The sequence below is a fragment of the Mustelus asterias genome, chromosome 21, assembly GCF_964213995.1.
Source record: "Mustelus asterias chromosome 21, sMusAst1.hap1.1, whole genome shotgun sequence".
In the NCBI taxonomy this organism is placed as follows: domain Eukaryota; kingdom Metazoa; phylum Chordata; class Chondrichthyes; order Carcharhiniformes; family Triakidae; genus Mustelus; species Mustelus asterias.
Genome location: NC_135821.1, coordinates 18481004 through 18498740, shown reverse-complemented (window position 1 = coordinate 18498740; position 17737 = coordinate 18481004). Strand labels below are relative to the sequence as shown.

Sequence of the window (17737 nt, the reverse complement as noted above, 5' to 3'; positions counted from 1 at the left end):
AAGAAAGCCCACCCGCTTTCTCAGAAGACTAAGGAAATTCGGCATGTCCACTACGACTCTCGCCAATTATTACAAATGCACCAGAGAAAGCATCCTTTTCGGACACATCACAGCTTGGTACGGCTCTTGCTCTGCCCAAGACTGCAAGAAACTACAAAAGGGTTGTGAACCAAACCCAGTCCGTCACGCAAACCGTCCTCCCATCCATTGACTCCGTCTACACTTCACGCTGCCTCAGAAAAGCAGCCAGCATAATCAGGGACCCCATGCACCCTTAAATGGTAGCACAGTGGTTAGCACTGCTGCCTCACATCGCCAGGGACCCGGGTTTGATTCCCGGCTTGGGTCACTGTCTATGTGGAGTCTGCACGTTCTCCCCGTATCTGCGTGGGTTTCCTCCGGGTGCTCCGGTTTCCTCCCACAGTTCCAATGACGTGCTGGTTAGGTGCATTGGCCATGCTAAATTCTCCCTCAGTGTACCCGAACAGGCACCGGAGTGTGGCGGCTAGGGGATTTTCACAGTAACTTCATTGCAGTGTTAATGTAACTCTATTTGTGACACTAATAAATAAACTTTAAACTAAAAGGTTTACCCCTTATCCTCAAACTATGACTCCTAGTTCTGGACTCCCCCACCATTGGGAACATTCTTTCTGAATCTACCCTGTGTAACCCTGTTAGAATTTTATAAGTTTCTATGAGATCCGCTCTCACTCTTCTAAACTCAGGTGAATATAATCCTAACCGACTTAAGTCTCTCCTCATATGACAGATCTGTTATCCCAGGAATCAGCTTGGTAAACCTTCGCTGCACTCCCTCTATAGCAAGGACATCCTTCCTCAGGTAAGGACACCAAAACTGTGCACAATACTCCAGGTGTGGCCTCACCAAGACCCTGTACAATTGCAGTGTGCACGCATGCGCGCACACTCGCGCACACTGCAATTGTACAGGGCGTTGGTGAGGCCACACCTGGAGTATTGTGCGCAGTTTTGGTGTCTTTATCTGAGGAAGGATGTCCTTGCTACAGAGGGAGTACAGCGAAGGTTTACACTCGGGCACGCCCCCACGCGTGGGCAAAGCTGTTGACCTTTGGGCAGTTTGTGGTAAGCGTTTGAAAAAAAGGAGTCGCAACCACAAAGCTGCCTGCAGACTAGAACTAGCCACACGGCAACTCAGTGAAGTTAACCTGACACCGTGCTGTTGGGGAGGGAGACCCAGCAATCTGACCCAGCAACAGTGAAGGAACGGTGGTATATTTCCAAGTCAGGATGGTGAGTGGTTTGGAGGGGAACCTCCAGGTGGTGGTGTTCCCAGATATCTGCTGCCCGTGTCCTCCCAGATGGTAGCGGCCGCCGGTTTGAAAGGTGCTGTGCTGTTAAAGGAGTTTGACTACCCTGCAGTTGGAAGAAGTTTGCCTTTAATTTCTCATTTGATATGTTGGTGACTATCTCACATTAATAATCCCTAGTTTTGGTCTCCTTCACAAGTGGAAACATCTTCTGTGCATCCACCCTATCAGCTTTTAATTTTCAAGATCTCTATCTGGTCACCATTCAGCCCTCTCTTTTCGAGAAAGAACAATTGCAATTTATTCAGCTTTTCTGAGAACTATTGGCACAGTGGCAGGCACTGCTGCCACACAGCGCCGGGGACCCGGGTTTGATTCCAGCCTTGGATCACTGTGCAGAATCTACACGTTCTCCCCGTGTCTGCGTGGGTTTCTTCCGGGTGCTCCGGTTTCCTCCCACAGTCTGAAAGATGTGCAGGTTAGGTGCATTGGCCGTGCTAAGTTGACCCGAGTGTCAGGGGGTTTAGCAGGGTAAATATGTGGGGTTGTGGGGATAGGGCCTAGTTTGGGATTGTGGTCGGCGCCGACTCGATGGGCTGAACGGCCTCCTTGTGCACTGTCATTCTATGATTCTATAACATCTCAGTCTGACTACCATCTTTGTGAATCCATTTTGTGTTTCTACCTCCTTGGGACCACAGAATTCCAATCTCCAGATCCAATGTTCTCTCCAGTGTGGATCTCAGTGATAGTTAAAATTCAGTGCATCAACATCAAGGCTGGCACAGTGGTTAGCACTGCTGCCTCACAGCGCCAGGGACCCGGGTTCGATTCCTGGCTTGGGTCACTGTCTGTGTGGAGTTTGCACGTTCTCCCCGTGTCTGCGTGGGTTTCCTCCGGGTGCTCCGGTTTCCTCCCACAGTGCAAAAGATGTGCTGGTTAGGGTGCATTGGCCGTGCTAAATTCTCCCTCAGTGTACCTAAACAGGTGACGGAATATGGCAACTAGGGGATTTTCACAGTAACCTCATTGCAGTGTTAATTGATCCGTGACACTAATAAACAAACAAACCTTAAAGGTCCCTGAAAGTCAGATACACGGTTAACACATGACACAATAGAACCCTAGAATCCCTCCAGTGCAGAGGGAGGCCATTCAGCCCATCGAGCCACCGACTCTCCGAAAGAGCATCTCTCCCAGGCCCACTCTCCTGCCCTATCCCCATAACCGAGTGCATCCAGCACGGCCAATCCACCTAACCCGCACGTCTTTGGACTGTGGGAGGAAACCGGAGTACCCGGAGGAAACCCACGCAGACACGGGGAGAACGTGCAAACTCCACACAGACAGTGACCCGAGGCCGGGAATCGAACCCGGGCCCCTGGCGCTGTGAAGCAGGAGCGGCAACCACCGTGCCGCCCCAAAATATTTTTCAACATATAAATTGCCGGTATATGGACGGGTAAGAGACATGTTGGTGCCAGGCTGGGAATTTTGCAGCTCATTGCGGAAAAGTGGGAATGAACAGCGAAGTGAGGAGGTACAGGCCCCCTTCACCCCCCGGACAATGCTGTAGAGGGTGGAGGGGTGAGAGGGTCCCCCGCCCTTGCACCGAAAGCCAGTGGTCAAAGGTTTGCTGTCTCTGAGTGGAGATGAGTCTCACCGGAAGCAAAGAGGACAGCAGGGACCTTAGACATACTGTTATCTGAATCTTCGAGATCAGACAAGCTTCACTCCTGAGTGTGATTATTCTAAATGTGTCCTGCCGCGGAAACACAAGGCTTTTAAATAGCAGTGACATCCTGCGCTACAAACCACGCATTAATGTCTCCAGTGGCTGTGGATGTTATCTTAAAAGCCACGTGTACAACAACTTAACCTTCCACTCAGCGCTGAGCTTCCCAGAGTAGTGGCACAGTAGGTTAGCACTGCTGCCTCACAGCGCCAGGGACCCGGGTTCGATTCCCGGCTTGGGTCACTGTCTGTGCAGAGTCTGCACGTTCTCCCCGTGTCTGAGTGGGTTTCCTCCGGGTGCTCCGGTTACCTCCCACAGTCCGAAAGACGTGCTGGTTAGGGTGCATTGGCCGTGCTAAATTCTCCCTCGGTGTACCCGAACAGGCACCGGAATGTGGCGACTGGGGGATTTTCACAGTAACTTCATTGCAGTGTTAATGTGAGTCTTACTAATAAATAAACTATAAACTAGTGGAGTCTCTCTTTTCTTTCTTTATGAGGTGTGAGCGTCGCTGGCTGGCCAGCATTTATTGCCCATCCCAAGCTGCCCTTGGAGGGCAGTTAAGAGTCAACCACATTGCTGTGGTTCTGGAGTCACGGTCAGCACGGTAGCACAGTGGTTAGCACTGCTGCTTCACAGCTCCGGGGACCTGGGTTCGATTCCCGCCTCGGGTCACTGTCTGTGTGGAGTTTGCACATTCTCCCCGTGTCTATGTGGGTTTCCTCCGGGTGCTCCGGTTTCCTCCCACAGTCCAAAGATGTGCGGGTTAGGTTGATTGGTCGTGCTAAAAAAAAAATTGCCCTTAGTGTCCTGAGATGTGTAGGTTAGAGGGATTAGTGGGTAAATATGTAAGGATATGGGGGTAGGGCCTGGGTGGGATTGTGGTCGGTGCAGACTCGACGGGCCGAATGGCCTCTTTCTGTACTGTAGGGTTTCTATGATTTCCACGATTTCACATGTAGGCCAGACCGGGTAAGGACGGCAGATTTCCTTCCCTAAAGGGACATTAGTGACCCAGGTCCGTTTTTTCGACAATGGTTTCACGGTCATCAGCAGATTCTTAATTCCAGATTTTTATTGAATTCAAATTTCCCCAGGTGCTGTGGTGGGATTCGAACCTGAGTCCCCAGTACATTGCCCTGGGCCTCTGTATTACTAGTCCAGTGACAACACCACGGTAGCACAGTGGTTAGCACTGTTGCCTCACAGCGCCAGGGAGCCAGGCTCGATTCCTGGCTTGGGTCACTCTCTGTGTGGAGTCTGCACATTCTCCCCGTGTCTGCACGGGTTTCCTCCCACAGTCCGAAAGACGTGCTAGTTAAGTGCATTGGCCATGCTAAATCCTCCCTCAGTGTACCCGAACAGACGGCAACTCGGGGATTTTCACAGTAACTTCCTTGCAGTGTTAATGTAAGCCTATTTGTGACACTAATAAATAAACTTTAAATATACCACCACCTCCTTTTCCATTTCCTGCCTATGTATTTCTGCCCTGTGGCCTACCCAGTGCCCAGTGACACGCTGCCCAGACTTGGCACTTGGCTAATTTTTCTGTAGGCTAATCTCTTGACCACTTTCCCTCCTGTCCCCTGTGCAGCCTAACACTGGAGGGTAGGACAAGATGTCCCTGACAGTGGGGAAGCTGTGTGGTTGTCTGTTTAGGGTGTTGGAGATTCTTGGGAGTAGAATTAAGAAAAGACAAGAAAGGCAGAGAAGTGAAAGACTTGCATTTCTGTAACACCTTTTACAACCTCGAAACATTCACAAAGACCCACAGACAGAGAGGTACTTTTCAAGTGTAGTCACTGTTGCAATGTAGGAAACACAGCAGCCAATTTATGGGTGGCACATGGTGGCACAGTGGTTAAAGCAACGCCGCCTCACAGTGCCAGGGACCTGGGTACGATTCCCAGCTTGGGTGATTGTCTGTGTGGAGGTTGCACATTCTCCCCGTGTCTGCGTGGGTTTCCTCCGGGTGCTCCGGTTTCCTCCCACAGTCCGAAAGACGTGCTGGTTAGGTGGATTGGACATGAAAAATTGTCCTTAGCGTAAGGGGTATTAGCTGAGTAATAACATGGGTTTACGGGAATAGGGGGTAGCTAGTACCCTCTGACAGTGCAACACTCCCTCAATACTGAGCCTCTGACAGTGTGGCACTCCCTCAGCACTGACCCCCTGATAGTGTGGCACTCCCTCAGCACTGATCCTCTGACAGTGCGGCACTCCCTCAGCACTGACCCCCTGATAGTGTGGCACTCCCTCAGCACTGATCCTCTGACAGTGCGGCACTCCCTCAGCACTGACCCTCTGATAGTGTGGCACACCCTCAGCACTGACCCTCTGATAGTGTGGCACTCCCTCAGCACTGACCCTCTGATAGTGTGGCACTCCCTCAGTACTGACCCTCTGACAGTGCGGCGCTTCCTCTGTACTGACCCTCTGACAATGCGGCACTCCCTCAGTCCTGACCCTCTGACAGTGCGGCACTCCCTCAATACTGACCCTGACAGTGCGGCACTCCCTCAGTACTGATCCTCTGACAGTGCAGCATTCTCTCAGCACTGACCCTCTGACAGTGCAGCACCCCAGTACTGACCCTCTGACAGTGCAGCCCCCCCCTCAGTACTGACCCTCCGACAGTGCAGCACCCCCTCAGTACTGACCCTCCGACAGTGCAGCACCCCTCAATACTGACCCTCTGACAGTGCAGCCGCCCCCTCAGTACTGACCCTCCGACAGTGCAGCACCCCCTCAGTACTGACCCTCCGACAGTGCAGCACCCCCTCAGTACTGACCCTCCGACAGTGCAGCACCCCTCAATACTGACCCTCTGACAGTGCAGCCGCCCCCTCAGTACTGACCCTCCGACAGTGCAGCACCCCCTCAGTACTGACCCTCCGACAGTGCAGCACCCCCTCAGTACTGACCCTCCGACAGTGCAGCACTCCTCAATACTGACCCTCTGACAGTGCAGCCGCCCCCTCAGTACTGACCCTCCGACAGTGCGACACTCCCTCAGCACTGACCCCCTGACAGTGCAGCACTCCCTCAGCACTGACCCTCTGACAGTGCAGCACTCCCTCAGTACTGACCCTCTGACAGTGCAGCACTCCCTCAGTACTGACCCTCTGACAGTGCAGCACTCCCTCAGTACTGACCCTCTGACAGTGCGGCACTCCCTCAGTACTGACCCTCTGACAGTGCGGCACTCCCTCAGTACTGACCCTCTGACAGTGCGGCACTCCCTCAGTACTGACCCTCTGACAGTGCGGCACTCCCTCAGTACTGACCCTCTGACAGTGCGGCACTCCCTCAGTACTGACCCTCTGACAGTGCGGCACTCCCTCAGTACTGACCCTCTGACAGTGCGGCACTCCCTCAGTACTGACCCTCTGACAGTGCGGCACTCCCTCAGTACTGACCCTCTGACAGTGCGGCACTCCCTTAGTATGATAGGGGTGTTTAAGGTGCTTTTAGATAAGCACATGAATATGGAAGGAATAGAGGGATATGGAGCAAGGGCAAGCAGAAGGGATTAGTTTAATTTTACGTCATGTTCAGGACAACATTGTGGGCCGAAGGGCCTGTTCCTGAGCTGTGCTGTTCTATGTGGATCACCATGCGTCCTGAGGCTGGGATTAGAGTGGCCATTCTACACTCACTGCTCTGTATCACACCAGCATTCCTAGCCGTGGCCGATGGGCTGAGTGGCCTGTTTCCTGCAGTCCCCCCCCTCCCTCAGTGTAAGGTGTCTCTGAGGAGCTCGCGTTCTGGCCCGGGCCTCGCTGCGATTGCCCCCGGTACCTGGTTCTGTCTCAGCAGTTCCTCGTTCTCCCGCTGGCTCCGAGACAGGTCCTTCTCCCGCAACTGCGTCTCCTTCATCTGGTAGTTGATCTCCAGGCACTTGCGGGAATATTGTTCCGACAGAACCTGCAGCTCTCGCTGCAACGCGTCCAGATCCTCCCTATGGGGGGAAGCAGCCAATAATCAGCGGAGCCCGTGACTGTCACACAACACACCCATCCAAAGGGCAATCCGTGCTCTCGGCTAGACGCCCTGGGCCCCGGCTAGACGGCCTGGGCTCCTGGCTAGGCACCCCCGTGCTCCCGGCTAGGTGCCCCGCCCCACACTCCCGGCTGGGCGCCCCCGAGCTCCCGGCTGGGCGCCCCCGCGCTCCCAGCTGGGCGCCCCCGCGCTCCCAGCTGGGCGCCCCCGCGCTCCCAGCTGGGCGCCCCCGCGCTCCCAGCTGGGCGCCCCCGCGCTCCCAGCTGGGCGCCCCCGCGCTCCCAGCTGGGCGCCCCCGCGCTCCCAGCTGGGCGCCCCCGCGCTCCCAGCTGGGCGCCCCGTAACGTGCTGCATTGGACATCATTATTCCCAAACCGGGATGGAAAAGACCCTCTTATTCCCACATCAATCACTGCTGCTCGCTGACTGACTGGGATTGAGATAGTCAGTGGGTCATTTAACTATCCGCCAATCACACCATTTTTCTGGAGAAATAATCAGTTTCAGTCAGAGTTCAGTTTGCTGTGGTTCAGGTGATTGGATAAACTCTGAAGACGGGCGATCCCCCCCTGCCCAATGTTAGAAAAGTAAACTAAACACCCACTTACACCAGCAGCTCCCTCTGCTAGTGGCTGCCCCTTACTCAGGGACACACACACACACTCACACACACACACACTCACACACACTCACACACACTCACACACACACACTCGAGGTGATACTCACTGGTGCTGCTTACGAAGTCTCTCCAAATCATTGTTGTTGGCAATGTTCTGAGTGCTCCGCAATCTCTCCAGCTCCTCACGATGGGCCTTCTTCACGGCTTCAATGGCTGCAACAGGGAACGCAGACCGGTCACAACTCAGATTCACTGCTTTCACATCGTTACCCACAGGTTACCAACAGAAACCCGCCATGGGTTTGTGTGTCCCAGAATCCTTTGCCAGCAGCCTGCAAGCTAACTACCCCTCGCCAACTCCCCCCCCTCCCCGTCCCAGCCAGAGATCACTAACCGGCACTGGGGGCTCCCGCTCCAGCCACATCTCCGCTTTGAATCTCTCATCCCTGTTTCCACATCCCTCACGGACCTCACCTCTTCGGCTCTCTGTTCGCTCCCCCAGCCCCAGGAGGATGAGGGGGGTGACCTTATAGAGGTTTAGAAAATCACGAGGGGCATGGACAAGGTGAATAGCCGAGGTCTTTTCCCCCAGGATAGGGGGAGACCAAAACTAGAGGGCGTAGGTTTAAGGTGAGAGGGGAAAGGGACCCGAGGGACAACTTTTCCACACAGAGGGTGGTGCGTGTATGGAATGAGCTGCCAGAGGGGGTGGTAGAGGCGGCTACAATTACAACATTGAAAAGACATTTGGGCAGGTACATGGATGGAAAAGGTTTAGAGGGATACGGGCCAAACACAGGCAAATGGGACTAGTTCAGTTTAGGAAACCTGGTCAGCATGGGCAAGTTGGGCTGAAGGGCCTGTTTCCCTGCTGTATATCTCGATGACTCTTTGGATGGAATTTTCCTGTCCCGCCCGCCACGGGAATCGCAGCGGGCGGGACACGGACCATGCAAAGGTTCACTGACCTTGGGCTGGATTTTCCGGTCTTGGGGCGAAGATGGCGGGAAAATCCCACCCTGTGACTCTGTAACCCTCCGCGATGTCCGCGCTCCTCCAATGACGGCTTCTTCCACATCCCCGGTTTCAGTCGTTGCCCCACCGGGAGCTCTGGAATTCCCTCCCTAAACATTTCCACTCCTCTACCTCGCTTTGTTCCTTTAAAACCCCACCTTCTCGACCGAGCCTTTGGCCACCTACCCTAACACCTCCTTCGTAAAGTTAAAGTTTATTTATTAGTGTCACAAGTAAGGCTGACATTGACACTGCAATGAAGTTACTGCGAAATTCCCCTCATCGCCACACTCCAGCGCCTGTTCGGGTTACACTGAGGGGGAATTTAGCACGGCCAATGCACCCTAACCAGCACGTCTTTCGGACTGAGAGGGGAAACCGGAGGAAACCCACGCAGACATGGGGAGAACGTGCAGACTCCACACAGACAGTGACCCAAGCCGGGAATCGAATCCCTGGCGCTGTGAGGCAGCAGTGCTAACCACTGTGCCACCGTGCCGCCCACGGGAGGCTGGGTGTTCATTTTCTTTTGGTAACACTCCTCTGAAACATCTTGGGGATGCTGGACTGCGTTAAGAGCGCTGTTCTTGTGATGAGTGACTGGATGTGACATCCGGTGAATGGTCTAGCTTCACAATAGTGAAACTGCAACCACAAACTGCAGTTGTCAATGAAACCTATGAACTTAAGTGCCAACCTTCGCCAACCCATGACCCTCACCCATCACCCTTTGCCCTTACATCCTCCATGCCAACTCACCTAGTATCTACCCATGGGCAGACCTCAGGGCCCATGCTGAGATCAAATAAAATGAAGCTCTAATTGCCTATGGGGATGATTCTGCCAGCCTGCTGCGCTGATTTAGCAGTGCAATGGGCCGGGAGACTCAAGCGGAGTCCGTTTCACGGGCTCCCCACTGGGCGCCACGGCCTCCACGAGTCTCTGGGCGCCAGATTCCGGGCGTCGTCAGCTCCATGTTAGAAATCGGGGCGGGGTTGCATAATTTATTTAAATGAGCATTTGCATCTAATTAGCGGGCCCGGGTCTCAACTTCCTCAGAAGCAACAACAATCGTATAAACAAGGGTTGAAATGAGGGGTAAAGTTCCATAATGAGTTGAACCAGAGCTAGGCAATGGGAGTTGCGATGGGAGCGGTCGCTGGGATCATCTGTTACAGCACAGAATCAGGCCATTCGGCCCAACTGACCTATGCTGGTTTTTATGGTCCACACAAGTCTTCTCCCAGGGCGGCACAGTGGTTAGCACTGCTGCCTCACAGCGCCAGGCAACCGGGTTCGATTCACAGATTGGGTCACTGTCTCTGTGGAGTTTGCACCTTCTCCCCGTGTCTGCCTGGGTTTCCTCCGGGTGCTCCGGTTTCTTCCCACAGTCCAAAGATGTGCGGGTTAGGTGGATTGGCCGTGCTAAATTGCCCCTTAGTGTCCCGGGATGTGTAGGTTAGGTGGATAGGCCACGGTAAATGCACAGGGTTGTGGGAATAGGGCAGAGGGGTTAGCCTGGGTGGGATGCTCTTTCAGAGAGTCTGTGCAGGCTCGATGGGCTGAATGGCCTCTTTCTGCACTGTAGGGATTCTATGGTTCTTAAATTTTTTTCTCTGGGACAGAGGAAGCTGAGGGGTGGCTTAATAACCTCACAAGATTCAAAGAAATTGGAGCAGGAGTAGGCCATTCGGCCCCTCAAATCTCCTCCACCGTTCAATGAGGTCATGAATGGTCAGAATTGACCCGGGGACCCTGGCGCTGTGAGGCAGCAGTGCGAACCATTGTGCCACCGTGGTACTTTATCAAATGCCTGCTGGATGTCCATGTAAACCACATCAATGTCATTACCCTCATCAACCCTCTCTGTTGTCTCATCAAAAAATCTTAACAGGGTTGTGAATCTGTGGAATTCCCTGCCCAGTGAAGCAGTTGGGGCTATCGCACTGAATGTTTTTAAGGCAAGGATAGATAGATTTTTGAACAGTGAAGGAATTAAGGGTTATGGTGAGCGGGCGGGTAAGTGGAGCTGAGTCCACGAAAAGATCAGCCATGATCTTATTGAATGGCGGAGCAGCTCGAGGGGCCAGATGGCCTATTCCTGCTCCTAGTTCTTACGTATTAGCTAAAAGATGATTGAACAAGTCCGTGCTGGCTTTCATTAATAATTCCCAGTTGTTTGAGTTACTGTGACCTGTGGACCAGATTATCATGTTTTTTTTTAAAGCTTTATCTCACCACACGTCGGTCGATATCCTCCAAAGTCAATTTTGTCAAGGATTTCCCTTTCTGAAAACTGTGAGATGGAAATGAAAAGTGGCAACTGTGGACCGTGTTTAAGTTCGGGAATCAGCTGAATCCGCTCCTCACTACACGGGGATAATCAGACACTCGGGAAGACTTTCCCCAGGGAATCCATCGAACTCTAAAGCTGCTTCACTGAGGATTCCCGACACACCGATCTCCAATCATCACATCCGTCACAGGCAGCAGGCCGGGCGCAGAGACAGCACTCTCACCTTGACCAGACACAGAGACAGCACTCTCACCTTGGCCAGGATCACAGAGACAGCACTCTCACCTTGACCAGACTCACAGAGACGGCACTCTCACCTTGACCAGACTCACAGAGACGGCACTCTCACCTTGGCCAGGATCACAGAGACGGCACTCTCACCTTGACCAGACTCACAGAGACAGCACTCTCACCTTGGCCAGACTCACAGAGACAGCACTCTCACCTTGACCAGACACACAGAGACAGCACTCTCACCTTGGCCAGGATCACAGAGACGGCACTCTCACCTTGACCAGACTCACAGAGACAGCACTCTCACCTTGGCCAGACTCACAGAGACAGCACTCTCACCTTGGCCAGGATCACAGAGACAGCACTCTCACCTTGACCAGACTCACAGAGACGGCACTCTCACCTTGACCAGACTCACAGAGACGGCACTCTCACCTTGGCCAGGATCACAGAGACGGCACTCTCACCTTGACCAGACTCACAGAGACAGCACTCTCACCTTGGCCAGACTCACAGAGACAGCACTCTCACCTTGGCCAGACTCACAGAGACAGCACTCTCACCTTGGCCAGACTCACAGAGACAGCACTCTCACCTTGGCCAGACACAGAGACAGCACTCTCACCTTAACCAGACACAGAGACAGCACTCTCACCTTGGCCAGACTCACAGAGACAGCACTCTCACCTTGGCCAGACACAGAGACGGCACTCTCACCTTGGCCAGACTCACAGAGACAGCACTCTCACCTTGGCCAGACACAGAGAGACAGCACTCTCACCTTGGCCAGACTCACAGAGACAGCACTCTCACCTTGGCCAGACTCACAGAGACAGCACTCTCACCTTGGCCAGACACAGAGACAGCACTCTCACCTTGACCAGACACAGAGACAGCACTCTCACCTTGACCAGACTCACAGAGACAGCACTCTCACCTTGGCCAGACTCACAAATAGCAATCTCACCCCCGAGTCCGGAAGGTTGGGGATTCAGGTCCCACTCCAGAGGCCTGAGCCTGAAACCCAGGTTGACATTCCAGTGTTGTACTGAATTCGACATGTCCGCTACGACTCTCACCAACTTTCACAGATGCACCATAGAAAGCATTCTTTCTGGTTGTATCACAGCTTGGTATGGCTCCTGCTCTGACCAAGACCGCAAGAAACTACAAAAGGTTGTGAATGTAGCCCAATCCATCACTCAAACCAACCTCCCATCCATTGACTCTGTCTACACTTCCCGCTGCCTCGGCAAAGCAGCCAGCATAATCAAGGACCCCACGCACCCCGGACATTCTCTCTTCCACCTTATTCCATCGGGAAAAAGATACAAAAGTCTGAGATCACGTACCAACCGACTCAAGAACAGCTTCTTCCCTGCTGCCGTCAGACTTCTGAATGGACCTATCATACATTAAGCTGATCTCTTCACCCTATCTGTGACTGCAACTCTATATTCTGCACTTTCTCCTTTCCTTCTCCCCTATGTACTCTATGAACGGTACGCTTTGTCTGTAGCACGTGCAAGAAACAATACTTTTCACTGTATCCCAGTACATGACAATGATAAATCAAATCAAATCCAAGTGCTTCACTGTTAGATAGGCTGTCTTCTGGACCTGGCCTGAAAACCAAGGCCTTGTCTGCTCTCAGCAGGATGGGAAACCCCTCATTGTGGTCCTGGACAACATGCATCACGCAATCAGCATCAGAAAAATAGATTATCCAGCCATTATCACAGTGTTGCTTATGGGATCTTGCTGTGCACAAATTCGCTGCCGTGTCTCCTATGCCAGGCTGATTCCAGGGATGGCGGGACTGATGTTTGAGGAGAGATTGGCTAGGTTAGGATTGTTTTCGCTGGAGTTCAGACGAATGAGGGGGGGGGAATCTCATAGAGACTTATAAAATTCTAACAGGACTAGACAGGGTAGGTGCGTGGAGGATATTCCCGATGGTGGGGGGAATCCAGAACCAGAGGTCAGAGTCTGAGGATTCAGGGTAGACCATTCAGGACAGAGATGAGGAGACAGTGCAAGATAGGTCCAATCAAAAGTCTGATGGCAGCAGGGAAGAAGCTGTTCTTGAGTTGTTTGGTACGTGACCTCAGACTTTTGTATCTTTTTCCTGATGGAAGAAGGTGGAAGAGACATTTCTTCACCCAAAGAGAGGTGAGCCTGTGGAATTCATTACCACAGGAAGTAGTTGATGCCAAAACATTGAATGTATTCAAGAGGCGACTGGATATAGCACTTGGGGTGAATGGGATCAAAGGTTATGGGGAAAAAGCAGGATTAGTTGGATAATTAAGGACCCCCACGCACCCCGGACATTCTCTCTTCCACCTTCTTCCATCAGGAAAAAGATACAAAAGTCTGAGGTCACGTACCAAACGACTCAAGAACAGCTTCTTCCCTGCTGCCATCAGACTTTTGAATGGACCTACCTTGCACTAAGCTGATCTCTTCACCCTATCTGTGACTGCAACTCTATATTCTGCACTCTCTCCTTTTCTTCTCCCCTATGTGCTCTGTGAACGGTATGCTTTGTCTGTAGTTGCGCGCAAGAAACAATGCTTTTCACTGTATCCCAGGACATGACAATAATAAATCAAATCAAATCCGAGTGCTGAGTGAGTTGGACGATCAGCCATGATCGTAATGAATGGTGGAGCAGGCTCGAAGGGCCGAATGGCCTCCTCCTATCTTCTATGTTTCTATGACAAAAGTGACGATATTTCAAAAGTACTTCATTCAATGTAAAGCGTTTTGGGAGATCATAAGAGGTTCTATCAACGGGAAGATCCTTCCCTGGAGAGGGTCCAGAGGAGGATGGCCAGAATGATCCCGGGAGTGAAAGGCTTGATGTACGAGGAGTGTTTGAGGACTCGGGGTCTGCACTCGACGGAGTTTAGAAGAATGGGGTGGGGGGGATCTCATTGAAACTTACAGGATACTGAAAGGTCTGGATAGACTGGACATGGGGAAGATGTTTCCATTATTAGGACAAACTAGGATCCGAGGGCACAGCCTCAGACTAAAGGGACGACCCTTTAGAACCGCGATGAGGAAGAATTTCTTCAGCCAGAGGGTGGAGAATCATTGTCACAGAAGGCTGTGGAGGCCAGGTCATTGAGTGTATTTAAGGCAGAGATAGATAGGTTCTTGATTGGTAAAGGGATCAAAGGTTACGGGGAAAAGGTGGGAGAATGGGGTTCAGAAACTTAGCAGCCATGATTGAATGGCGGAGCAGACTCGATGGGCTGAATGGCCTAATTCTGCTCCTATATCTTATGGTCTTACACCCCCCCCAGAGGTAACTTTCCAGGAATGTGTCTCCGGGTAGATTACTGCAGCCTACAGTACAAGGTCAGAAGTGCCTCCCTCCAGCCGCTAATGTCTTCAATCAGTGATAGCGAGCTCTTACCGGAGATGGTGGCATCCGTTTCCTCTGATAACAGTCGTTCCTTCTCGTGCTGGAGTTTCTCCAGCTCCCGTTTGTGCTGCCGCTGAAGCTCCTCCATGGCTTTCCGATGGGATCCCTCCATCTCCATGAAGCTACGCTCGCAGGTTTCCTGGAAGGGGGTGAGGGTCGAACATTTTATGGGGCTCGGGTTGGTGATTAGAACAACCTGAGTACTCACGGGGCAAGAGAGAGAGAGAGAGAACGGATCCCAGGACTAAAACCACAAACTGCAGAGACCAGGCTCCCATTCCCTTGCATTTAAGGTGTCTAAGGAGGTTGAATGAGTTGATGGGGTGGATAGAAAGAAACTATTCCCCCTGCTGGGGTTGGCGGGGTGGGGGGAAACGTTCAGAACAGGCGGCATGACTTTCAAATTATAGAATCCCTACAGTGCAGAAGGAGACCATTCAGACCATCGAGCCTGCAGCGATTCTCTGATAGAACATCTTACCCCAGGCCCTACCCCTGTAGCCTCACACATTTAGCATGACTAATCCACCTAACCTGCACATCTTTGGACTGTGGGACGAACCAGAGCACCCGGAGGAAACCCACGCAGACACGGGGAGAACGTGCAGACTCCACATAGACAGTGACCCGAGGCTGGAATTGAACCTCGGCGCTGTGAGGCAGCAGCGCTAACCACCGTGCCACCGTGCCACCCCAAGCACTGGGTGCAGGGATGATGTTCCCCCTGGCCGGGGTGGGTGGGGTTCTAGAACAAGCGGTCGCGGTCTCAGGATACGGGGTAAGGGTTGGACAGGGTGGACGCTGAGACATTGTCTCATTGGTCGGAGAATCTAAAGTACGGTGGGGCACAGTCTCAGGTTAAGGAGCTGAGTGTGTCGGACTGGGATGAAGGGAAATGTCTTCACTCAGAGGGTGGTGAGTGTGTGGAGTTCTCTCCCGCAGAACGCCGTGGAGGCCAAATCACTGAATGTATTTAAGAAGGAAATTTTTGGGCGCGAAAGGTGTCGGGGGAATGGGGAGAGGCGGGAGATAGAGGCTCAGCCACGATCATACTGAATGGTGGGGCAGGCTCAAAGGGCCGAATGGCCTCCTCCTGCTCCTATATCCCACGTTTCTATGAGGCATGACCTGAACGCATTGCGGGGCATGTCTGAGAGGCCGAATGGTCTCCTCCTGTTCCGATGGCACATTCCAAATGCCTCCCCTGGTGAGTTTGGGCCAGTGGGTGCTCAGGGTGGTGTACAGCACCGAGACAGAATGGGGAGGGAGGGGGAGAGAGAGAGCATAATACAACAACAACTTACAGTTTATACAACAACAACTTACAGTTACATAGCAGCTTTAATAATGTAATTAAACACCCCAATGGACGGCACACGACCCAATAACACTGAGCCAGGCAAGGAAATATTGGGTCAGATGAGCAATACCAAAGAGTTTTGAGTGGTGTCTTCCAGGAGGCAGAAGAGGGGAAGGCGAAGAAGCGGGGGGTGGGGGCAGGGGCCGAGGAGGGGGGGTGGGCGAGGGGGGGTGGGCGAGGGGGGGTGGGCGAGGGGGGGGTGGGCGAGGGGGGGGTGGGCGAGGGGGGGAGTGGGCGAGGGGGGGGTGGGCGAGGGGGGGTGGGCCGAGGGGGGAGGGAAAAAGGGAGAGGAGAGGTGAGGGGTGGAGCAGTGGAGTGGAGGAAGGGGTTGGAGGGGGTGGAGGGAGCTCGGGGCGTAGGCAGCTGAAGGCACGGTCACCATTGGTGGAGCGCTGAATGATTGGGGAAGCTCAGCAGGCTGGAGTTGGAGGAGCAGGTGAGAACGATCAGTGAGAACGGGGGAGTTACAACATGGGCAGCAGTTACGGATGGCCTCAAGTTTAGGGAAGGACGGATGTGGGAGAGCAGCCGGGAGTGCTTTGGAATAAAGCTCGGCAGGACGGGACCCTTCGGCCCCCTCCTCCTCGGCCCTTGCCCCCACCCCCCGCTTCTTCGCCTTCCCCTCTTCTGCCTCCTGGAAGACACCACTCAAAACTCTTTGGTATTGCTCATCTGACCCAATATTTCCTCAGGCGGCTCGGCGGGGTCAGGGGCGCCCGGCGGGGTCAGGGGCGCCCGGCGGGGTCAGGGGCGCCCGGCGGGGTCAGGGGCGCCCGGCGGGGTCAGAGGCGCCCGGCGGGGTCAGAGGCGCCCGGCGGGGTCAGAGGCACCAGCACCCAGAGTCGGGGCCTGCCAGCCTATGACGGCGGGAATTCAGCCACGCGACCTTCAGTGTAGAGTGAGTTCCCTACCTGAGAGATGAAGCCTTTCGGGACCTGCGTTCGGAGGCCCTCGGAGGAGTTGTGTTGTCCCTGGAGTCGGTTGTTCTGCTCCTGAAAAGATTCCAGCTCTCTCCTGGCCTCTTCCAGCTGCCTATTCAGGGAGGCAATCTGCAAATCCAGGAAAGGAAAAAGCTGTCCAGTCCTTCGCAAACATCCCGTAAACGTCCCTGCCATTCGGAGCGTCAGAAACGATCCCGGAATCCCAGCAGGATCGGGAGTGCACTCGGAATCAAATTTGGGGGGAGGCGATGGCCTAGTGGTATTATCGCTAGCCTATTAATCCAGAAACTCAGCTAATGTTCTGGGGACCCGGGTTCGAATCCCGCCACGGCAGACGGTGGAATTTGAATTCAATGAAAAATAGTTGGAATTTAAGAATCTACTGATGACCATGAAACCGTTGTTGGAAAAACCCATCTGGTTCACTAATGTCCTTTAGGGAAGGAAATCTGCCGTCCTTACCTGGTCTGGCCTATATGTGACTCCAGAGGCCACAGCAATGAGGTTGACTCTCAACTGCACCCTGAACAAGGGCAACTAGGGATAGGCAATAAATGCTGGCCAGCCAGCGACGCCCATGTCCCACGAATGACTAAAAATAAACCCAGATCCGTAGATTCTTACAAGGACAAAATGACGCCACGGCCGGTATTTTAATTGGCTGCTTCATGGCCTTTTCCCTACCCAGCCTGCGGCTGGTGGACGCTGGATAGATTGGGGAGGGGTGGAGGGAGGAACTGAAACATTTTAAATCCTCAAACTAGAGTGGGAAGGTGAAGGGGGGGTGGGGAGGGGGGTGTGC

At 53.3% G+C, this 17737-nt stretch overlaps 1 protein-coding gene across 2 annotated transcripts in view; it reads right to left on the bottom strand.

Moving 5' to 3' along the window:
- The window catches only part of triobpb (TRIO and F-actin binding protein b), a 124510-nt gene that overhangs the window by 11277 nt on the left and 95496 nt on the right, over positions 1 to 17737 (bottom strand). For both annotated transcript variants that reach the window (XM_078237581.1, XM_078237582.1), the window contains exons 8-11: positions 16906 to 17043; positions 14626 to 14773; positions 7762 to 7867; positions 6832 to 6991 (exon numbers count right to left, since the gene is read on the bottom strand). In XM_078237581.1, coding sequence (XP_078093707.1) covers positions 6832 to 6991; positions 7762 to 7867; positions 14626 to 14773; positions 16906 to 17043 — 552 coding nt within the window. The remainder of the gene's footprint in view (positions 1 to 6831; positions 6992 to 7761; positions 7868 to 14625; positions 14774 to 16905; positions 17044 to 17737) is intronic.